Source organism: Dermacentor variabilis, chromosome 4 (assembly GCF_050947875.1).
Source record: "Dermacentor variabilis isolate Ectoservices chromosome 4, ASM5094787v1, whole genome shotgun sequence".
NCBI lineage: Eukaryota > Metazoa > Arthropoda > Arachnida > Ixodida > Ixodidae > Dermacentor > Dermacentor variabilis.
Window position 1 is genome coordinate 132071702 of NC_134571.1, and position 25243 is coordinate 132096944.

Sequence of the window (25243 nt, forward strand, 5' to 3'; positions counted from 1 at the left end):
ACGAAGCGCACTGCGACGCTACAATTAGGCAGCAAACAATCTGGCCAAATATGTTTAGGAAGCACTGGTACGCCCCAAGGGGCAGTACTTTCCCCCCTCCTCTTCAATTTGGCTATGCGACCTTTAGCTTTCACTCTCAAGAAGATTCCTGACCTCCGATTCACACTGTACGCGGACGATATTACGCTGTGGATGACCGGAGGTTCTGATGGGCACATCCAAGACACCCTCCAAGCCGCAATTGATCAGGTCGAACAAGTAGGTCACGAGTTGAATCTCAGGTGCTCCCCCACCAAATCGCAGCTTGTCCTTCTGCGCCCCACAAGACGCTTCAGGACTTGACCCCCGAATATCGAACTCACGATGGAAGGGCACCCTATACCCCAAGTAGACAGGATAAGGGTCCTAGGATTACACCTCCAATGCAACCGAGTAAATCAGCATGCCTTGCAAGCACTACAAACAACGGTAGATAATACGCTCCGCCTGATAGGGAGGATCTCCAACAAACACGGAGGGCTTCGAGAGAAGGAGCTCATTCAGCTAATCAAAGCTTTCGTCTTAAGCAAAATCGCCTTCGCACTACCGTATGTCTCACTCTCTAGGCAGGAAGAGGATACCATGAATTGCTTGATTCGCAAGATACACAAAGTCGCTCTTGGTTTTCCAGTTAGAGCACCCACACAGAGGGTGATGGCCACCGCCACACTAAATACCCTTCAAGAATTAACCGAAGCCCATCTATCATCGCACAACCATAGACTCACCACCACTGAAGCTGGGCGTGAGATCCTGAGATAACTTCATCATGCTCCACCATTAAATGAGAGCAAGCGACATCAACTTCCTCCAAACATACACGGCCAATACCACATCCAGCCCCTACCCAGAAACATGCACCCCGAATTTCACGTCAAACGCTGCACACTTCGAGCCAAGGCGCTACAACGCAGCTGTGGACAGGCTGAAGGAGTGTACTATGTGGACGCTGCAGCATACACACCTAAAAATCGTTATGCTATAGCGGTCGTAGACAACAAGGGCAACACTGTTTGTTCAGCATCAGTCAAGACCACATCAGCGGAAGACGCGGAAGAGGCCGCCATTGCACTTGCATCGGGGCTACCCGATTACGACGTCATTATTAGTGACTCTAAGACTGCTACCCGGAACTTCACTAACGGCTACATTAACAACCTCGCGCGCTCTCTACTTGTAGCTCACCCACCAGAAAAAGACATCGCTCTCGTATGGACTCCAGAACATCAAGGCTCCATGGCAACGAAATGGCTCATGCGACTGCTCGAGGATTCAAGGACCGAGTGGGCGCAAATATGGGCCTAACTCTAGAACCCAATGACACCCAAGAACACACCAATAAAGACACACTCGTCGTGTTCCATGAAATTTGCACACATTACAGAAACCAACGCCTATTGTATCCACCTCTCTCTGTGTCTAGAACGCGCCAGAGAGAAATACTTTGGCGACAACTACAAACTCGCACTTTTCTTACCCCGCACACTTTGCACTTATTCTTTCCCACCACATACCCGACACCCAAGTCTCGCTTTTGCCCTGTCCCCATAGCAGATCTTCACCACATCATGTGGCAATGCCCCATCAAAACTGTCCTCTCCCCCCCCCCCCCGCGAGGAACTGTGGTAGACTGCCCTGCGCAGCTCCGATCCCACCCTACAGGGCCGAGTCCTGAGGTGGGCTGAGGAGAGGTAGCGGAGGCTTACCACTACTGGTAGACGGACTTCTAGCCCTATAATGTGGTGATGGACGCCTGCTGGGACTGGAGTACTTAGACCTCCCTCTCTGCCCCCGGTCCCTCCTCTTTCTTAAAACAGGAATAAAGTTCATTCATTCATTTATTCAAAAGGTCTATAAAAGATTTGCCAGTAAAATGCAAGGTAAGACTTCGGCCTGAGCCTGCTACTCTTTTGACACTTCGGCCGACTCTCTGGATAGAAGATTACAAGTTTCTTTCCAACTGCATTTCTCTATCGGTGCCAAATATACAGACGACTGGACTTTGTATCTCCTTTTTGTAGAATTTCTCGCAGCCTAGACCATGGGTCGGCGAACATTGCTGGATTATGGCCCTTTCTTTCTCTGATTTTCTTCGCTGTACGATTGTTTCAATCGCGACCGCAAAACACATTCGTGGAAAGCGAGATATAGAGAGATTGCCTAAGGAGATAAATGCGCAGAACTTGTAAAAAAAAGTTTCCATATGGCTAATCTAATTTCGCGACACGAAGAAACTGTAAATTGGTACATATGGGCTCAACACATGCAGTTGTTGCGAAAAATAGATGATCTTGAGTGCATTTCAACCAATGCGATGAGGCAGTCGTTGGCACTGGTTTTTCTGCCGCAGTGGTTCCTCTGCACCTAGCCACCTAATGTGTTGTTCAACATTTTCTTAAAACATTTATTCTAAAGGCGGTTTGGCGAAATTCGCCATATGACCATACAAATAATAATAATACAAATACCTTTATTTCAACATCAGGGATGTTAAGGGTCCACCCAAACAGCCTATGACTGGCTTGACAGAGGGGCGCACCCCCGTACATAAAAACCGGCAGCAACATAACACGGCCAGAACAATAAGAAAAGACTACAGTGCATAGGTAAACATCATATTCAATGAAAACTAGTGAACATACTCTTGCAATAACAAATAAGCGAAGGCGGCAGAATTAACACGAAACGCTCAGGAACACGGAAGAATGCAAAACGAAGAATTACAATAAGAAAAGAAAAAGGGAGAAAGGAGGCGCAAACTTGCAGTAAAAAAAAGCATCTGGCGCTTTGTCTTACGTGGCTTATAAATTCCACGGGTTGTTCTTTCTGTGTCAATTTTTGCGACAATTTCCTTGGATTTGATCTGCTGTGCCTGTTCGTGAACTATATTTTTTCAGTTCTTCAATTATTCTCGCTCTGATACGAGGAACTGCGAGGCTTCAGCTTCACATCTGCAATTATAATAATAATGATATTCGTATTCAAGCATTTTCTACTTTCCTTTTTGAAGGATTTCTCATTTCATCACGTCTTCCAGTTCCTTCATATAATTTAAGCTTTCGCATTTGAGTGGCAAGCTCTACGGGAATAAATTGAGCATACCGAGCGAGTGTCTTCCTATCATCATCATCATCAGCAGCAGCAGCAGCAGCAGCAGCAGCAGCAGCAGCAGCAGCAGCAGCAGCCTGGTTACGCCCACTGCAGGGCAAAGGCCTCTCCCATACTTCTCCAATAATCCCGGTCATGTACTAATTGTAGCCATGACGTCCCTGCAAACTTCTTAATCTCATCCGCCCACCGAACTTTCTGCCGCCCCCTGCTACGCTTCCCTTCCCTTGGAATCCAGTCCGTAACCCTTAATGACCATCGGTTATCTTCCCTCCTCATTACATGTCCTGCCCATGCCCATTTCTTTTTCTTGATTTCAACTAAGATGTCATTCACCCGAATTTGTTCCCTCATCCAATCTGCCCTTATCCCTTAACGTTACACCCATCATTCTTCTTTCCATAGCTTGTTGCGTCGTCCTCAATTTATGTAGAACCCTTTTCGTAAGCCTCCAGGTTTCTGCCCCCTGGGTGAGTACTGGTAAGACACAGCTGTTATACACCTTTCCCTTGAGGGATAATGGCAACCTGCTGTTCATGATCTGAGAATGCCTGCCAAACGCACCCCAGCCCATTCTTATTCTTCTGATTATTTCCGCCTCATGATCCGGATTCGCCGTCACTACCTGCCCTAAGTAGATGTATTCCCTTACCACTTCCAATGCCTCGCAACCTATTGTATATTGCTGTTCTCTTCCGAGACTGTTAAGCATTACTTTAGTTTTCTGCAGATTAATTTTTAGACCTTCCCTTCTGCTTTGCCCCTCCAAGTCACTGAGCATGCATTGCAATTGGGAGCCTGGCCTCACAGCTCATTGGCCCAGAAAGCAGTTCGAGCACTTTGTCGCTACCTGAGGGCAACAGACTTGAGTGCCCGACTATAGACATCCTACACCTAAGTTCTCTCTCTCTCCCTCTTTCACTCCCCATTCCCCTCCCCACGTGTAGGGTAGCAAACTGGACTCAGTCTGGTTAACCTCCCTGCCTTTCCGTCTTCCCTTCTCTCTCTCTCTCTCTCTCTCTCTCTGGTCCCCTGAGTTTCTAAGCAAGGCAATATCATCAGCGAATCGCAAGTTGCTGAGGTATTCTCCATTAACTCTTATCCCCAATTCTTCCCAATCCGGGTCTCTGAATACCTCCTGTAAACACGCTGTGAATAGCATTGGAGAGATCGTATCTCCCTGCCTGACGCCTTTCTCTATTGGGATTTTGTTGCTTTCTTTATGGAGGACTATGGTGGCAGTGGAGCCGCAATAGATATCTTTTATTTATATTTACATACGGCTCGTCTACATCCTGATTCCGTAATGCCTCCATGGCTGCTGATGTTTCGACTGAATCAAACGCTTTCTCGTAATCGATGAAAGCTATATATAAGGGTTGGTTATATTCCGCACATTTATCTATCACCTGATTGATAGTGTGAATATGGCCTATTGTTGAGTAGCCTTTACGGAATCCTGCCTGGTCCTTTGCTTGACAGAAGTATAAGGTGTTCCTGATGCTATTTGCGATTACCTTAGTAAATAGTTTGTAGGCTACTGACAGTAAGCTGATCGGTCTATAATTTTTCAAGTCGTTGGCGTCCCCTTTCTTATGGATTAGGATTATGTTAGCGTTCTTCCAAGATTCCGGTATGCTCGAGGTCATGAGGCATTGCGTATACAGGGTGGCCAGTTTCTCTAGAACAATCTGCCCACCATCCTTCAACAAATCTGCTGTTACCTTATCCTCCCCGGCTGCCTTCCCCTTTGTATAGCTCCCAAGGTTTTCTTTACTTCTTCCGGTGTTACCTGTGCGATTTCGAATTCCTCTAGACTATCCTCTCTTCCAGTATCGTCGTGGGTGCCACTGGTACTGTATAAATCTCTATAGAACTCCACAGCCACTTGAACTATCTCATCCATATTAGTAATGATATTGTCGGCTTTGTCTGTTAACGCATACATCTTATTCTTGCCAATTACCAGTCTCTTGTTCACCGCTTTTAGGCTTCCTCCGTTCCTGAGAGCATGTTCAATTCTATCCATATTATACTTCCTTATGTCAGCTGTCTCGCGCTTGTTTATTAACTTCGAAAGTTCTGCCAGTTCCATTCTAGTTGTAGGGTTAGAGGCTTTCATACATTGGCGTTTCTTGATCAGATCTTTCGTCTCCTGCGATAGCTTACTGGTATCCTGTCTAACGGAGTTACCACCCACTTTTACTGCGCACTTCTTAATGATGCCCACAAGATTGTCGTTCATTGCTTCAACACTAAGGTCCTCTTCCTGAATTAAAGCCAAATACCTATTCTGTAGCTTGATCTGGAACTCCTCTATTTTCCCTCTTACCGCTAACCCATTGATCTTATGTACCTTAATAACCCATATCTTATGTACCAGTTTCTTCCGTTCCCTCCTCAGGTCTAGGCTAATTCTAGTTCTTATCATCATATGGCCACTGCAGCGCACCTTGCCGAGCACGTCCACATCTTGTATGACGCCAGGGCTAGCGCAGAGTATTAAGTCTATTTCATTTCTGGTCTCGCTGTTCGGGCTCCTCCACGTCCACTTTCGGCTATCGCGCTTGCGGAAGAAGGTATTCATTATCCGCATATTATTCTGTTCCGCAAACTCTACTAATACCTCTCCCCTGCTATTCCTACTGCCTATGCCATATTCCCCCACTGCCTTGTCTCCAGCCTGCTTCTCGCCTACTTTGGCATTGTAGTCGCCCATCAGTATAGTGTATATTGTTTTCACTCTACCCATCGCCGATTCCACGTCTTCACAGAAGCTTTCGACTTCCTGGTCATCATGACTGGATGTAGGTGCGTAGACCTGTACAACCTTCATTTTGTACCTCTTATTAAGTTTCACAACAAGACCTGCCACCCTCTCGTTAATGCTATAGAATTCCTGTATTTTACCAGCTATGTTCCTATTAATCAGGAATCCGGCTCCTAGTTCTCGTCTCTCTGCTAAGCCCCGGTAGCACAGGACGTACACGCATTTTAGCACTGTATAAGCTTCTCTTGGTCTCCTAACTTCACTGAGCCCTATTATATCCCATTTACTGCCCTCGAAATTCCTCCATTATCACTGCTAGTCTCGCCTCACTAGATAACGTTCTAGCGTTAAACGTTGCCAGGTTCATATTCCAATGGCGGCCTGTCTGGAGCCAAGAATCCCTGGCTCCGGACAGGCCTATCACATGCTGCTCAATTTCAAGTTTGTCATCTCTTCTTTCCAGAGAAGGGTGGCGCTTTCCGTCACGGAGTTCATGACTTGGGGCCCGGCGTCCCTCATGTTTTCATTAAATGACACCGGGTCACTCGCTGGTCTAATGAGCGGTCTGTAGCTCATCGCAAATAGCTACTTCTAATCAAGGTCCGCCGAGCTAGCGCTGATAGTCCGGGAGAGGTTTCCAAAAGGTCAACGGGCTCCAGGTCAGCACAGCTCCTTGTTCTCAGGAAACTGCTTGTTTTGGCAGCAGATCCACGAGACACACTTGAAATTCCACTCTGTCGTAACATATCTGGTTTGAGAATCCCCAATAATTATTGTGATAGAAATTACGTGGACACTCCCGGCACATTTTTGCCGTCGCCGTGACGTTTCGTATAGATTTCAAGGGCGACAACATCGTCGCCACGCCTCTTATGGGGCAGCCGATGAACGCGGCTCCATCCGGCGTGCGCGACGAACGAAAGCGAAGAACAAACGTGTCTTCTGTCGCGCGAAAGGCCGTGAGCGGATGGGCAGGAGTGTGAGGGGCGGCATTTTGCTGCGGAAGCAACTGCGCATTTGTCAACCGGGCGCAAAGGAAACTGTCGACCGCGGCACAATCTGGCACGCGATAATTGGAGGAAAGCGGGAAGGCCGAGCGCCTTCGACTTCGCCGACAAGTGCGCACTTTACACGACCGCGCGTGGTCGCGCCTACCTCATCACGAAAGGAAGCTGGTCGCGGCTCATGCCTTGGTGCGCGCTTTGTTCTCCGAATTTTTGCGTAAAAGGGATAGACCGTACGAAGGTCACTTCGCTCGCTGCTGCAGACGTGTTTGCTCACACCAGCGTTTTGACAGCGAGTGTCCGCGCTAAATCAAGTGTGATGTGTTTACGATTGCTTGTGCACGACGACATCATGCTTGCTAATTCACTTAGTAACTGAATGTTGCGAAGATTATACGGCCGATAAAATGATTATCCTTACGTAGTATAGATGTTTGACGTAATAGTTCTGAGGAAACCCGCAAGTTGGAGAAAATTAGTTAATTAAGGGAAAATGAGACATCGACCCAGTCGTAGAAATTCCTAGAAAGGAAACCCATACTAGTCCCTCGAAAGAAAGGCCTCGCAGTTGCAGAAAATCCGTCCTGGTCTGGTACCCAATCCCGAGACCACCGCCTCTCTGAGGCAGCCGAATGAATGAAACCACGTTTATTGCACATCAGAATGCGCTGAGGGCGCTGCGATGGAAAGAGAGGGGTAATATTGCAAAAGGGGAAGGGTGAGGCTGCCTCCGTTTTACTAACGAACGTCCTGGAGGCAGCAAAGTGGGAGCCGCATGATTCTTGTCGCTGTCGTGGAGCCGATCACCGATCGGTGGTGCCGCCGGGTCCTGGAGGATCTGCCGGGTCCGGTACTAGATGACATGGTCCGGAGACCTGGTATCCAGGCAGACCAAAGTCCAGAGGGCAGAAGGCCAGGGTTGAAGCTTCATCGTGACCAGGGCACGAAGCCTAGATGGGAGGTAGAGGGGCACCCCGAACACAGGTAGTTGAGATTAGCGCAATATTTGCACGTGGAACAGAACGCACTTATGGGTGGTGGTGTGCCACGCCTGTGCAAACGGTTCAGCTAGTCAGGTGTAAGGAGGGTGCCTGTCTGAATTCTCTGAAGCAAGACTGACTCCAGCAGTGTGAATACTCTCGACGGAAGGAACGGTGTAGTGAGTGGGTAGTGGATGGCGATTGGAAAGTTATGGTAAGGTGACGAAAAATCGAGTTGTTGACAAATTCGACTTCGTCATGTCATGTGCTCGACGCCTAGTTAGCTAAGATGGTAGAGCGGCTGCCAAGGGGAGACGATGGTCCGGGTTCGATTCCCAGGATCAGGACAAATTTTTCTTCAGCCGCGAGGCTTTTCTTTCGAGGAACTCGTGTGGGTTTTTTTATTTTTCCCTTAATTATTCTATATGTCTACTAATTTCTTATCGCAATCGATACTTCGCCTTTCGGGAGAAACTGTGGCTTTTACAAGACCTTATAAAAAGCGTAGGTAAGATTGCTTAACACTTAGACGTCAACAGTCACTTCTCCTAATGGTCTAATATTCTGATGATGATTATAGTAGAGTTTGCAGGAAGATGCAGACTTCTTTTTTTTTTCAGAACAATACTTAATATATGGGACCAAAACTTAGTAAGACAAGCTGTGTAAACGCGGAGTAAACCAGGGAGGTTGAATTACCCGAAGACGTTCGTGAATTCAAGCCTGGATCTGACAGCTCCCGGAAATTAAAAAATAGCTGCTCCTTGATATGTTCTTGGGGGAGAGAAGTTGCTCAATGAGATGCAATTCCACCTGTTCTGCGACACCAGCCTAGCTGCGCACGCAGATGAGATTCAAGCCGTGACGGACGTGCCATAAGTACCTCTCCTTGTGATCACAAAGTGACATTGGGCTCCTAATAGCAGAACGACACTATCGCCTTTGGACTATAAAGGTGCGTTGGTTGGCGCACGACTGCTGTCCTAATAGTTTCATGTAGTAGCCTTCATCTTCAGAATGCTATGTGGACCGACAATACGACGGTATTTTCCTGGAACTAAGATGACTGCACAAAACAGAAGCTCTTAGCGGCCAATCGGATCAGTTAGATAACATTGTCGCGGCAGGGATACTGTGCCTGATTGAGGAATTCATCTGGTTTGCTGATCCATGGTATGGCTCAGGAGAAAGTGACTTCTCGTGTGGCATGGTGCAAACCGGTTAGACGAACCAATAGAAAAGTGCCCTTTCCAGCAGTTCACACTTCATCCATCGCGAAAGAAATTGAGTGCGGCAGTTCATGCAACCACGGCAACGAGAATTTTCAGTCTAATCAAATACTTTTAACGTTTCATCCGGCTTCAGCGCCATTCAAAGCCTGGGTATTAAGACTTACGGACCACTGCCTACACCTGACAAGAGATATTCGACACCTGACAGCAACAGAAGTACTACGTGTCGAGCACTATTTGGTTAAGTGCACCCAACATCACGACTTTTGACAGAACTTAATTGTATAGCACGATGATGACCAGTGGAATTCGTGCCCCGTATCGTCTATTTTCGCTCATCAATAGACACCCATGGCATTCTCAGCGTCTGTTGATGTTTGCCGCTCGTGGATTTACCACAACGACAGAATCACCCACTTATAGACTCAGAAATTCACTACCACTCAACGCTGGTAATTCTGAGAGCGTTTCACCAGCTTCCGCATATGGGCGTACACGACCTGCTCACGCCACTGACAGAGTGGTACTGGATCTACCGAGTGCGTATCCTATTAAAGAAGGTGATGCATTGCAGTTATGTGCACAAATATTTCGCCACACGGTCCAGGAATGACTCCCAGCGCAACGCAACCAACTCACCGGAAGATGGCGACAACACTATTCGAACTTGCTGTTTCCGCCGTTACCGTCCCGCTCTTAGCACGGACACAAGGCGAAGATGCAAATTTTAACGTGGCGTTTTTCTCGCGGGCTCTTTCTCCAGTACTCCCCTTCGCGCTTATCTCCAGTATGGCCCCTTAGGTCATCATAGTCTGCTTTTAACGGCTTGTCGGCCGAAGGGGACCATCTAGTGTTATCTACGCTGGCGATGCGCGGACCTATCGAAAAAATTTACATGTTAGTTGAAGTAGACTGCGGCAGGAAGACTTCATTGAAATTTGCTGTGCCTAATGCCAGTCGGCGGGAGTGAATCCCGGGAGTGGCTGTTGTAATCATTCACGGCTCCACAGCGTTAAATTCTCGGCAGAGCCTGCCTGAAGTTTGAATAAGACATGCAGCGCTGACCGAAGTCGAAGCAGTTATCAAAACCAGGTCTTTCCGAAAGAGAGGAAGCCTGCCCTTTGATGGCAGTCAACCTACTGCATGGACGTCGGCACACTAATATGCCACACAATACAGTTGAAGTCATAGGTAACTCAAGATGAGCAGATGACACTTGTCGAAAGGCCTAGCGAGTGTTTGTATTGGGCAACATCGAGAAGTGACAAGGAAAGAAATATCTTCTGCAACTGCAATCTCCTTGGAGCCGCGGGAGCCCCAACAAAGTTAAAGGTAAGCGATACCGTGGTCCTACATTGTGGGGCCTTACCCCGACAACCATATATAAGGTTATGGTGCTTTTCTGAAGTCCATATGATCACGTCCGCTCCTTCAAAATGAAGCAACGAGCTGTTTTACTTATTGCCAGACCAATTTACAAACACTAGCCGCTTGAACTGTGCGACAAAATGCGATTCGCGGCAGGCAATTATGGCTTAATCGCAAGATTGTGCCTGTCAAAGAAAAAGAAACAAAAGCGTGCGCGCGATCAGAAGGAAAAAAGACGAGAACTCTTAACCTCCAGCAGGGTACTCGAAGGACAACTCAGTTGACTGAAAACCATTTTATTTGGCATACCTGCCGGTCTGCGGGTGATATGACATATAACTGGTATGACATCCGCAACGTCGAATGAAAATTGTTGGGAACGTACAGAATTACGTTGGTTTCTGAATCGTTACAATTTGCATAGTTACGTTATGCGCGCACTGAATAGCAGCCCTGAAGTTTCAAAAGCCAAAGAGGCACAAGATTGCACAACAAAGCCATGATTACAGTACACATTTCAGCGAAAGTTTATTTTTTGAATCAGCAAATCGAAAATAGTGCTTCTCATACACACGGGATTCATCTATTTCAGAGGGGCTCAAACTCTGTGGAACCAAACTCGGCTTTGCATCACATACGAAAGTAAAGAAAGCTGCGAATTTGAGCAATTCTTTCAGTTTATTTATTCCGGAAAGAGACGCCCTCCGATAGTATAAAGCGATGGTACTTACGAATGTCTTCCTATTTGTGGAAGCAGAAGACTTTCTCAGCTGTCGTACAGTCAGCGATGACGCAAACCGCACGTCGAAAATGGGCAGTACGCCAATGTGTAATAATCCAGAGACGCTAATGGCCTGATAAATAATCCATATAGAATTGAAATGAGTTGGACAGGAACATATTCCTGCCTTGAGACGACAGGGGTGCCTCCATATCTGTGTGATATTGCTTGGAAAATTCGACGTTTAAGCATAGAACAGTCACACCAAAAGGGCGGAGTTTGATAACGAGGCCTTTATTGCGAAATCAGGGGCAAGTGAACAGCAGGCTTTCATACTTGCACATTCCGGTGGCCCACTTTTCTAGACACTTCGTAGTTTGGGTCATATAGCAGCTTGTGGGTGGGCAAGAACACATTAATTTTTTCACCGCTTGTGTGCAGCCCATTTCTGATCCATATTGGTCTATCATCACAAAAAGTTTGCAGATGCAATTACCGCACCTTATTTGTATTACTGCACTTTCCTTGGACCTTGGGTTACCGGAGATGCCAGTTCCTGAAGAAGATAAAGGGCAGTTATATTGCAGGCTGAATGAAGTATCCATTTCTGAAGTACGTGGCGGCGCAGTACACTGGCCGGGAATTGTGCGCTGGCTGCTTAGGACTGTTGAATGCAACTGCGAATGAATTTTCGCGCACAGCTCAACATTTTTGGCAACCGACATGGTATTAGCCGGTATTAGGCGAGAATAGTTCGTTTCAAAAAAACCAATATTTTACAGCAGAAGCTAACATCCTGTTAGCTTCTGCTGTAAAATATTATACGCCCATGGCTGCATCCCGAAGCCAAAGATGTTCTCGCAGTGCACCTGCTGGACGCAAGACGATTTACATCATCCACTTCTTCCGACTTTCTTCTGTTCTTCATTGACGCCAAATAGATATGTACGTTTCAAGCCCATTGTAACTGACAAACTTCAGTGAACAGCCATATATCATAAGTTTGGCAACATTGTGACACAAATATAACCATAAAATTTCCTCAGCTCCACGTGTAAAAGTATCGTCACTAAATATCTACGCATCTGCTTTAATAACAAGCACTAGTTGCTAGCACGCCCCGCTGCAGCTGGTAATGTGTAAGGACGTTATGAAATCCAATTTTTTTTTTGCAGTCAGCGATATTACAGAATGCAACCAACGATCACAAAATATTTCTTCTTGCAGATTAACCGTAGTGTTCTACATTTTAGAGTCTACTTTCGACTTGAAATGATATTATAACATTAGGCGACCAAAAAACCGCAAAAAAGAGTGCAACTAGTGCACTTCCTAAATGTAAAAGAAGAAAATGGGCCAAAAACGCACTGAGGGCGAACGGACTGCCGCTACGAAGCACTGGAAGCTCTACAATAACCCGATATGAAGAATGACGTCTTTACCATTTAAGTGTTATACGTGAATGAATACTGTCCTTCAAAACAGGGCAGTAGGCGATACTTACCGTTGTATCCAGTGTCTATGACTGCTTCTTCGGGGCTGGGAGCTAAATATAGATAAAACATATATATTTTACACCTGTTTTATGTGAAAAAGTAAACATTTTGTGGATTAAAGAAAGTTAGACAACCACTAGAAAGAGAAAGGTAAATGTATAGCGGAAACAGGTTAGTATCACACAATATTATGGCGTCCAGAAGACCCAACCTGTTCAGAGACAAAGATGTATAGGCACGGTTACTTAAAAGGGAGTGTTAGTTACAGAGGCTTTGGTATCGGTGTCGCCGAGCCTATTTTTTACGTAGCACAGAAAACGCAAGGCACTTTATTGCAGGAGCATGCACATAGAAGAACGGATATTTGAAGCAAATTGTCCTTATTGCCGTTCAAAGAAGATTCGGTACAACACTGGCCGCTTGCTAGAAGACCAAATCTGGGGCGTGATGATTCTGCTCTCTTTAAACGAAAGGGAAAACGTTGAGAACAGTTGTCGACATAGGAACGTGCTGCTGAGCAACGCTAGTGCACGAAGAAACCACACGACACGTATGGGTCTTAACACATGAGGCGCCGCCATCTTGACTCACACACCCTTAAAATACACATTGAGATAAGTTTTATGCACTTCGTTTCCACAGCAATCTCCGTAGTTCACCACAATTCGTCGAATCTAGCTAGCACTCTTTTTTTTGGCGTCTGATGTGCGCTGGACCACATTCCCAGTTGGTCTGACCAACCTTACCATGTTCTAAACATCCTTGCAGGATGCGTTAGACACAAAAGCATACATGGCGTTTTTGCGTGCCCTGCTATGCCAAAAGAAACAAGTGATCCCTACCATCCAGAAAGACACCAGCACACAAGGTAAAAAGAAAACATTTGATGATATTCGAACCTTTTACATACCTGCGGCACGTCAGCCACTGTACAAAGAATTTACGGGCCCCCCAAGCGACAACATCGATGCCGACTTCACTGTGGAAGAGCTAAACATAGCATTGTTTCAAAACATTAGGGCGACGGTGCCGGGCCCTGAAGGCATCACATATACTCTTCCGCGTAATGGGCCCGACGGAAATAAAGAACCGCTTCCCTTCCACATAAACGAGCACTGAAACACGTGCGCCCTCCCAGACGAATGCAGAACATCACACATTACCATGATCCCAAAACCAGCTAAAAAAGCTACGCTTTGCAACCTCACACCAATATCATCAACATCATATAAAGGCAAAACAATGCAACGATTTGCACTGAACAGATTAGAAGAACATTTGTATAACACAAAACATTTTCCGCACCAGCTCATAGGCTATCGCAAGAACATTTCCACACAGGACTTTCTTCTCATACCACAGACCACGCTTCTGCAGCTAAAGACAGCAATGACCCAAGCCCTTCTCACAATAGATGGAAAAAAGGCATTTGATAATGTTAAACACAATCACATTCTGAATTTGGTTCATGGCAGTGGATGCGGCGCCAACATGTACAAATACGCAGTTTCCTCAAAGGTAGGACATCACGCTTCAAGGCAGCGCAGTCTCTTTCCTTCCCTATCCATATTTTACGTGGAACACCTCATGGATCGATTATGTCTCCCACCCTTTTAATCTTTGCATGAGAGCGCTATAAAGGGAACAATCCACAATCTCTAACATACACTACACTTTCTAAGTCGACGACATTACCCTATGGTGTGAAACCGGATCTCCAGGAGACGTAGAAATGACCGTCCAGGAAGGAGTCGACACCATAGGGGACCACTTACACAAAGCCGGACTCGAATCTTCAGTAGAAGAGTAGGAGTTTCTTCTCATGAATCGAACACAATACCAAAACAAAACAAACATCCTGATACAATTCACCCTATTAGGCAAACACATGTCGAAGGTTACATCGTGCCAAATACTCGGCTTTATCGCAAATCACCACAAGTATGCTAAGTTTAACGTTATACAATATCAAAAATACTGCCGAAATCTCACCCACCTAATGCGAAGGATCATTAGCAAAAAACACGGACTGAAACAAGAACAAGCAACACAGCTCGTGACTGCGCTCGTGTGTAGGCGTCTGTACACCGCCCCATTCTAATACTGACACAAAAACAAACTCGAAAACTCTAGTCTTCATGCAACATCCTTCACAAGGCCGCCCTGTGTCTACCGATATACATCTTAAGTCATCGCCTTCAACACACGGGCCACTTTCACACTTTCGCCGAACTAACACAACACCGAGACAGACAAGTAGGGCGCTTGTCTTGTACGGAGCAAGGATGCGACATCCTGAAACGAGCAGGGTTCGCCCCTATCCAGTGGACACCAGTTAGTCGAAGCCCTCCGCTACCACGCAGCATTGCATTTCCAAACATACTAAAATTTATGAAGCCACACCTACATGACTGTCGACGTCAAGCGCAAGCAAAACGTCTCCACATAGACAGGAAATGCATCGCGATATACACGGACGCCACACGCTCTGTCATGGGGTCATACGCGTATGCAATATACACACCTGGAAAGACAGCACCGATCATCCAAACAGGTGGGCCATTTTCCAACCCTGGTAACATAGTAACTCTGGGAACTCAAGCGATAATATATGCCATACAAGAAGCCCCTCTACTCACTAAGCACTAGTCCACTAACCCCAACCTTAACACCGAGTCCGGCTAAGCCACTCGCGACATACACCACGGACTGTTGGAAACACACCTACATGACATCCTAACAGAATCCTGTAACCGGAAACCGAACATTACCCGGCGTTCAGTTCCTCGCCATGCTGGGATCGAGGGAAATATGTTGGTTCATAAACGTGCCAGCGAAATTAACCACCGCGCGCTCTCGACTCCCTGGCCAAATCCAAAGACAGTGGAAGACGCGGACACGTACAAAGAGCAACTAGCTGAGCACTACAATAGCATCAAGGAAAACTGTACTATCTTGCTCCAACATCATCCTTCACTCAACAAGGGCCAAGCACATATCCTTCGCAAAGTTTAAACGAACGCTCTTCTCACGCCACTAATGATCTACAACTTCAAGTGGCGTAGCACAGCTCACACCTCCTACAGTTCGGAGATAAGGGCAGAGAGAGAAGAAATTCTGTACTTATATAACCCTGCCAATACCTCTCATTATTTTCGTTACCATTCCTCTCCTTCCTGAAGTGCTTGGCTTCATTCGGACTCGGCGGATCAACAACGGGCCTTAGCGGAGAAAGCGCTCTACTTTAGTGGGCGCTAGTGTTGGCCTTAAATAAAGTTTATTTCTCCTCCACCAACTTCTCGAATACCCTCAGTCGGCCTCCTTAACCTTGTAATACACGCACACCGTGCGACATAAATAGAAATTGGATGAACGTATTCGGTTCTATTTCTGACCTGGAACAGCACAGTATTGACACGTGTACTTATCTTTACCGGGCAACCACGTTTCGCTGCCTAACAAATGTAATCGCACAGCGTGGGACGCGCCTGCATGTACCCGAAGTTTCTGGAAAGTTATCGATGCTTCTATCCGCTGTCTGTTGCGCCGAACCTTATGTTATCTGATTTCATCACCTGACGCGAATGGTGTAGAACTCTGTGGAAGGCACTCGGGTCCGAACGATTAGTCTGGAGCATTCGACGACTGCTCTATAAAAGCCGACGCGCTTGACCCGCTGATCAGATTTCCGACGATCGCCGACCGTGTTCGCCGCTATCATTGTGCTATAAGTGTAGCCTGTTTTTGTGGGCACAGGTTCGCCCAATAAATGCCAGTTTTGTATTCCACCGTATTGCTGTTTTCTTCACCGTCACTACCATGTGACAGTATAAAGTAAGCGAACTGCTTTTTAACATCAAACTGATTATTAAAATTAAATTATGGGGTTTACGTGCCAAAACCACTTTCTGATTATGAGGCACGCCGTAGTGGGGGACTCCTGAAATTTCGACCACCTGGCGTTCTTTAACGTGCACCTAAATATAAGTACACGGGTGCTTTCGCATTTCGCCCCCATCGAAATGCGGCCGCCGTGGCCGGGATTCGATCCCGCGACCTCGTGCGCAGCAGCTCAACACCATAGCCACTAAGCAACCACGGCGGGTTAACATCAAACTGAATTGTTGTAGTAAGTAAAAAGGTAATATTTGTTTCATTGAACTATTTACAACTGAAGCTTCCCTCCATGCAAAAGCGCCTCTAAATTTTTATTTCAGTTTCCAACGCTTAAATCAACCGCGTGAGGCACCAGCCTCTTCGTAGGATGCATGATTCAGCGTACGTCACATAGGTACCGTGCTGTTTATTCATTTATATACTTTAAGCATTGCATTTCAATGATGTGTATATTTTTAAACAAAGTTTGTGGACGTTAAAATTCCAGGACAAATGGCGTCACGAGTCGAAAGGGTTAGAATAAGTTATTTTAATGCGTTTCTGCGACAGTTGCCGTTACATTTCTCCAGTGCATGTTTCGCGACGTCTTGATAAAGAAGATAGTCGCGTGTAACCAGAACCTTCCAAACGTTCCGCAAGTATAGTGCGAAAGTGTGATACAAGAGATACCGTGATTAGAATATTATTGACTCCATGTTGGTTGATCTGCCATAGCACGACCTAAAACCCACCGGCTTCCACAAGTTACAAATTGTGCTTTGTGTGCGAAATTGTATTTGTGTGTTTTCTCACTTCTTGCAACGCTTCTAGCACCCACACAATGGTTCTACACTGTAAAAATTGCGCAGCGCCGAATTAGGTTCCCGCTGGCCCGTGCCGCTGAGATCCCCACCAGTTTATCCATGAACGGCGTCCCCGTTGAACCTACATTAGTTCTTGAAATGTCTACAGCTTAGACATTTCGAAAACACCCACCTGACTAATGTAAACACTGACACTTTTCGTGTCTGCTGCGGAAGTTTCAATTCTGATGCTAAACCTGCTCACCTAGAACAGACCACCCAGTAAGCAGCTTTGTAATGCGCATGCGGGCAACCGTGAAGCGTTACGGTCATGTTGAAATATATTTGATTGAGTACGCGTACGTTGTAGCTCATTTTTTCACTCTTCCTCAGACATGCAATGCTACGGTACGTTATTTGGCGAGCCGCCAATATGTAGTGCTTCAGTGGCGCTTATGACTAATATCCTCAAGTATGGCAGCGTCCTCGGCTCCTGATTCGGTGAGAATTTTCCTCAGCCAGTCTCCTGCCGTCGTTTACCGCCAGCAAGTTAGCTATGAGGGTCCTCCGTTGCTGAATTCCCCTGATTCATAAAGAATAAGCACCGAACCCGTGCAATATGTGAACTTTTTCAGCAGTTCTCGCGTCTTCATGAGCGGCGAAACTAAGCACAGAATTCCATGCCTGGCCTACTGGAGCAAGAAGAAGTAATAGTTCAATTATTGGAAAATGTAGAGAGATCGGTCGCAAAATGGGAGCATCTGGCCTGCTACTCTTCGTAAGGGAAGGAGAAGAGGGGAAAAAAGGGTCACAATGGATGATGACAATGGGAGGAACGAGGTGAAGGACACATTGCTTAAATGTTATCAGAAACGTGAGTGTAGGCCCGTGTCGCCTAAGAAACGTGAAAGAGCAGGCATTCTCTCTATCGTCTGCCAACTCTGTGGCCATGCGCCAAGCAAGAGGTCCTCCGACGGTGGTCTGTTGTATAAATATCTCAAGGTAGCTCCCATAGTCAGTCTTTCGCGGGCATACACAGGGCATAGCACGAGCACATGGTCTACAGTCTCTACAATGCCACACACTGAACAGTCCGGTGAGTCTGTCTGCCCAATGATGTGCAAGTATTTGCGCGCGAGGGCGACGCCTAATTGCAGTCTGTGTATCAGGCATGTATGAGGGCCTGAAATTCCACGCAGAACAGAAAATTGCATATCGGGATCCAGCCTTTTAAGGCGGACGTGACGAGCGTCTGGCTGGGCCCATTATCTTTTCGTCGCACTCCTCATTACTTCCGACAGAAGACATGTGATGTCTGATCTGGAGAATGGCAGTACAGTTCGCACGCCATTGCTGAGGCCGCGCCTTGCTGCAGCATCAGCCATCTCATTACCATTGAGCCCACAGTCTTCCGGGAACCATTGGAACACTATGCGGTGCTGTTTTTCTTGAGCACATGAAAATAGCTCGATGATCTATAGTGCCAGAATCTTATATGCGGTGTGACGCAGGAAGCATACCAATGTATGCAGCGTGGGTATTGAGTCTGTCGAAATGCAGCACTCTTGAGGCCTTTCCCCGCAGATGTGGCGAATCGCTTCCCGAATAGCCACAAGCTCTGCAGTGGTTGATGTAGAATTATGATCTAGAATGCAACATCGAGTCATCTGTTGGACTGGTATCACCACAGCTGCTGTCGACGCCTTTGGTGACGCGGAGCCGTCTGTGTAAACATGAACATATATCTGGTATTCTGACAAGATGTATGCCAGAGCAAGTTGTAGTCCGCTAACGGGAACCAAGGATTCACTCAGTATGCCGGGGACATGAACGCATTCGGAAAGTTGAACCATCAGCCACGGTGGTTTGACGGGATGATATGGAAAGGCGTACCCTGATGTTATGTGGGGTAGATGGCAGCGGAGTGCACTTTTGAGATCGCTGTCCGGCCTCTCATGTAAAACCGACGTCAATGAATGGCAGTGGTTTCGTGTCAGGGATCGTAAAAATACACGAAGCGGTTTGTGGGACAGGTATACCGATAATGGGCATACGCGGGCTTCCGCAATTGTGCCTTTAATGAAAGCATGCCGTCGCAAGTCGAGGCATATTTTGAGTGCCTGCGCTTGAACGCTCTCTAATGTCCGTAAGCATGGAATACTCAAGTTTCAGAGTATCGGGAGGCTGCATCGAATGTAGCCTACGAATAGAGACTGATAAAGTCGTAGTAATGAGCCTTGCATGGGGCCCCATTTCATGCCTGCTAAGAAGCGAAGAACATGGCAAAACAGATTAAGTTTTTGCTTCAACATAATAACATGCCTCGACCATGACAAACCGCGGTCAATGATGATGCCCAAGAATCTGTGGTGGTAGACATAAGGTATTATAACACAGTTTATGGAGATCGGGATGTGGCAGACGCATTTGGGCGTGAATGCAACCACGGCACATTTTTCAGCAGCTAAGAGCAAATCCTGACGCCGTTTGTATCGTGAAGTAGATGACATAGAACGTTGTAATTTCACACGTAGCTGTGGCTGTAGTTGTACCAGAAGCTTGGATGCAGATGACATCTGCATATGCGCTAATGTGGATGTGAGCTGGAAGTTCGCTCACCAGGCGAATCAGTGCTATGTGAAATAATGCTGGGCTGATAACTCCTCGCTGAGGAACTTCATGGCATACCGGATGACCAAGTTGTCTTCGACATGTTGGAATTAACATCAAATATCGTAGCGCATGTTTAAGGTTTTGTTGCCTGACCCTTTCCGTACAGTATTAGCTGAAAACGTCAAATCACGCAACCTTAACGCTATAAAAAAGACCTTCACTGAACGTGCGTAAGTGTCCATGCGCATTACTATGGCTGTATGGTTAGTGTAGCGATATGAATTGCAATCTTTTGACGAAACTGAGAATTTGCCTTTCCGTGTTTGCTTGGAAATTTTCTCCTTATGTATAGTTGCGTAGTAGCAATATTTTTCTACATGTCGTATGCTCCGGGGCAAAGTTTCCTTTCATCACATCAACGAATAGCTTTACTGCTAGCGAAACTAGCTACACCTCGATAGCTTAAACGGTCAGGCTGCAGATGGCGCCTGAAACACCGATAACTTGCTTGTCTATGGCAGGGCTCCCTGTTCGCCATTCATTGCATTCTCACCACTTAACTCCCAGAACTACTTTCAAGCAGCGTTTCGATCATAGTAATCGCTACTTGTTAGAAACCCTCTGAAGGCGGCAATGCGCCTGCAACCACACGAGCTTAGAAGCGAGGGAAGTTTTCCGCCCATGCGAACGCTCCAGGTGCGTGCTATGCGGCACGAAACAACTGCTGATGCTCTTGAAACTTTATAAAATGAAACACTGAGAAAAAAAGTAAAACCTTGTTTGTGTGCGCGTGTGTGCGTGTATTTATGTGTGTTTGACAGCGCTAACGTTCGTGAATTCCATTCTGCGCTTAAATTCGGATACTTTATCATGGCTCCAAGTTAACCAAAAATTGGAGGGCCGGTTGGCTTCGGGAGCCCATGCTAAAACCACAAAGGAGGCCGTGCAGGGATACCTGTGTCGGGCCTCGTTTAAAATCAGAAACACGCAGAACAAAGGTTGCTTGGAGGAAGAACAAGGAAACCAAATGAAAAAAATAAGTGCCTGGCTAAAGTGCACAAGTATCTGTACCTGAAAATCTCGCAAACAGAAGGGAGGTAGAGGTCAAGAAAGTTGGTAGCCAGGTACAGGCTAAGTGAAAGTGTAATTAGACAACCAGGAGTCATCAAAAGGAAATCTAAAGAGGCAAAAACGATCAATCAGATTCAAAGAATGCAACCAAATCAGACCATCGACATTTACAAGAATAACACGAACGAAGTTAGAAGGGAAAATCTGTACGATAAGACCAAGGGATGCGCCTTCCTATTTGAGGCTCAGGCTGCTTGCCCGTGGACAACAACATACCGAAGCAATTATTCGCAAAAGGATCAGGCATCTGAAGCAAAAATCTGCAGCCCACTCACTACGTCCAGATGGCGTGAGGGGGTATCCAATCAGGGAAAACCGCAGACAACGTACACATTCCATAAGCACTTGGATTTAAAATGGATTAAAGAATCAACCAATTAGCAGTCGAGATAAGCTGGTGTTGCCGTATCACAGTAGAAATGCCGTGTAGTTATCACTGCATTTCAGCTGGGGTGCGATTTTGTAGCGGAGCCCTTACCCTGTGCTAATGCCTTTCGCTCTTTTCGCGCTCGTGAGTGGTCAAGAGACGCTCCGCTTCGGGCGGAGCCTCGAACCAGGCCACCCACGAACGCGAAAATCACCGAATGGCATTAGCATCGGAAAAAGGCATTGCTACGAAGTCGCTGTCCTATGGACGTATTTTGCGACGTTCATTTCGGCGATACTATCGCCTTCGCGTGACACCGTGCCCAACCAGCCAATCAGTGCATCCGGTATTACTGAACTAGCCAGTCAGAACGCGGCTTTCGGCGATACAATCGCCGAAAGTCACCGCCACCGAATACGCCCCTTCTTAACGGTCTTCGAAGTGGTGCCATTCACGGTTGCAGGTTTCTGAATGCAGCGGAGCTCTGTCACTTGTGACAGTAACGAGCTTGCCTTATCCTTCAGCCACCCGATGTGGTTGCTTAGTGGCTGTAGTGTTGGGCTGCTAAGCACGCGGTCGCGGAGTCGAATCGCAGCCGCCGCTGCTGCATATCGATTGGGGCGAAATGCGAAAACACCCGCGCACTTAGATTTAGGTGCAGCTTAAATAACCCCAGGTGGTCCAAATTTTCGGAGTCCCCTACAGCAGCGCGCCTAATAACAGACAGTGGTTTTAGCACATAAAACCCCACAACTTATATTTTTTTGTCCGTAAAACGTTTTGTCTCAAAATTGGAGAGGCAAAATATATAGAGCTCTTAACGCTGGTTTGTTTCACTAACACGTAAAAATTAAGCCTACGAAGAGCAGCACAAGTTTTGCACTGACGAGAAGCCCTTAATAAGTTCTTCGAATGGAAGAGGTGGAGTTGAAATTTGTGGTACGTATGAATATGTTGATGCTGCATGCGAATGTAACTGGCAGAGGGAGTAATCTCATACCACGAAATGCGTAATGAGAATTTGTTCGTCTGAAGGGATGTAAAATACAATGGAATACACATTGATATTCTAGTAACTAAACTATCTGGCTTTCTTTGCCGGTATGGGTGCTAACATAAAGTAGATGTACGGAAATTTGTGTCAAGCTGTACGCGTTTGCAATGTAAATCAACGGCCTATTTTGTCAATAGAACTCAACGCGTTTTTCTGTAAAAGAAAACTATTTCTTAACGCGTTCGATCATCTTTTATTAGCTGTATGATCTAGATGAGAATAGAAGCTTGTAGCATGCGAAATATCAGTTTGCACTCTTGGTGGTCGTATCATTGTTGGTCGTAAATTAAATGAAAAGCCTAATTCTTTGATCACACGCATAAACTACCAACGCAAGCATTTACAGGAAATTATATCCTTAAATGAAACACTGCAATCTATCACAGCGCTCAGAATACATGTAGCGCAGCGTAAGGTACTTTTTGTTTTCTGGAATACACTCAGAAGCCAAGTTCTTGCTCTTCTCAAAGAACAGCAGGGAAGAAGCTGATAAGCTTGGTGCTGCTATTCCTACAATAAAGTTTGTGTTGCTCACAGTTTAGCACTTGAGAGGGCTTGAGCTGGGAAAAGGAAGAGAAATCTGCCTGTTAATTTGCACACGGCAGTGTTTTTTTTTTGTGTGTGTGTGCGTGTGAACTGCGTCCGCTGTACTGGGAATTCTATTTTAATCTGCTACGTCGTTTTTGAAATTTATTGTCGTCCTTGCCAAAACGTCTACAAGCTTCTGAGAATAATTTCTTCGACCGTGTTTGAACCGGTACACTTACTCCCTTGTGCAGCAATACTCATTCTTCAATTGTTTAACATGCGTCATATTTATTCGCCGCCCATTTGCTTGAACGGTGTGCAAGTTAGGCTCACTATTTTTTCAGGATTACTTCAGCTGCTGGCAGCCCATCGAAGCCCTGCCTACCCTTTCTCCGGGAGTTTGCTATCATCTGGTGCGAGGGCTAGCATCAAAGGGATAGTGCCACTCAATAACTGCAGATGCGCACTCGGAATCTGCACCATGCGCTCAACGAATTGCTCCTCGAAGTGCCGCTCACGCGCGACTAATGCGGTTGAAGCATTTTCTGTACGCGGCGCAATGCAAGCCGACGTTTCCACGAATGTTCTATGTCTCGTGGTGCCAAAATAAGTGGAATTTTAGGCAATGGCGTGCACCTTTCTAACCGAAATGGCGATTTGGCATAAAGTAAGTTGTGCTCCTCCGGTTAGTTTTCTTTTGTGCAGAAAGACTTTCACTCTGTCTCGAAGCCCAAAAAGCTTCGGTTTCACTAACTTCACTAGAGTATTCACCTTACTCCATCAATTGCTAAATAAATTCTAGGAACTCGGACAAGTATCGTGATTACGAGCGCAGCGGGCATTTGGGTGAGCATGTCAACCAACTATATGCGGTAAAACTGTGGGCAACGAAGCGAACTGTTTATTGTGCAAACTTGTACCCAAAAACGCAAGTTACACAAAACACAGTAATAGCGGCGTACTCGGTCGGTGATCGCCGAAAATCTGATCAGCGAGTCAAGCACCACAGCTTTTATATATGAGCCACCGAATTTTCCAGAGTAATCGCTGGTGTCCGCATGTCTTCCAGAGAGTGGGATAGAATTCGCATCGCACACTTGTGCAGTCAGATTACCCAAGGTTCATCGAGAGCAGATAGCGGACAGAACCATCGATAACATTCCAGGAACGTCCGATACATGCTGGCGCGTCCCGCGCTGAGCGATAACATTTGTTAGACGGCTAAAAGCGCTCACCCGTAAAAGATAAACAAATTCACGTGTGAATTCCCCTTTCTCAAAAGGCATCGGTCCGATGCTACAAACATAACAGGAGAGAAACACAAAAGGACACTTAATAAACAAAAGTAACAAAACAACAAAGAAACAAAGTCCAAAGTAACACAGTCCAAAAAAAGTCCACAGTTCAGCTATGCAAAGATCTCAAGTTAATTAGCGCTGGTAGAACGGCTGAAGTGGAAAATATGGTCTACTTGAGGTTGTGAGCGGCGCCACTGTTATAGCGAAATATCTTGTGGCACGACTTCATAGTCGAGTACGCCAATGCGTCGGATGATCTTGCAGCGTCCGAAATTGCAGCGTAAAAGCTTATCGCTAAGTCCTCGTCGGCCTATTGGGGTCCGAACCCAAACACGGTCGCTGAGCTGGTACTCGAGGTAGCGTCGTCGAAGGTTGTAGTTTAGGCGGTCAGATCTCTGCTGTTCTTGATCCGCAAGCAGGCGAGCTCTTGGGCTTCTTGAGCGCGCTACTCTTCATCGCAGACGTGCGGCAACATGGCGTCGAGACTAGTCGTAAGGTTCCTGCCGTAAACCAGCTTGATGGGTGTGACCTGTGTTGTTTCTGGCACCGCCGTGTTGTAAGCAAAGGTTACGTACGAAAGGACCGCGTCCCACGTTTTATGATCGACGTCGACGTAAACTGCTAGCATGTCACCGAGGGTCTTGTTCAGGCGCTCCGTGAGACCATTCGTCTGCGGGTGCTAGGCAGTTTTCCTGCTGTGGCTTGTCTGGCTGTATTGCAGAATTGCATGAGTTAGCTCTGCTGTAAAGGCCGTTCCCCTGTCGGTGATGAGGATTTTTGGTGCACCATATCACAGCAGAATGCTCTCGACGAAAAATTTAGACACTTTGGCTGCGCTACCTTTCGGCAGAGCTT

At 46.5% G+C, this 25243-nt stretch overlaps 1 protein-coding gene across 1 annotated transcript in view; it reads right to left on the minus strand.

The window, feature by feature from the left end:
- Positions 1-11497: 11497 nt before the first annotated feature.
- Positions 11498-25243, minus strand: part of LOC142577946 (uncharacterized) — a 72947-nt gene continuing 59201 nt past the window's right edge. Inside the window, exons 4-5 of the mRNA XM_075687381.1 lie at positions 12727-12768; positions 11498-11778 (exon numbers count right to left, since the gene is read on the minus strand). Of these exons, the coding sequence (XP_075543496.1) occupies positions 11528-11778; positions 12727-12768 (293 nt within the window). The 3' untranslated portion in view covers positions 11498-11527. The remainder of the gene's footprint in view (positions 11779-12726; positions 12769-25243) is intronic.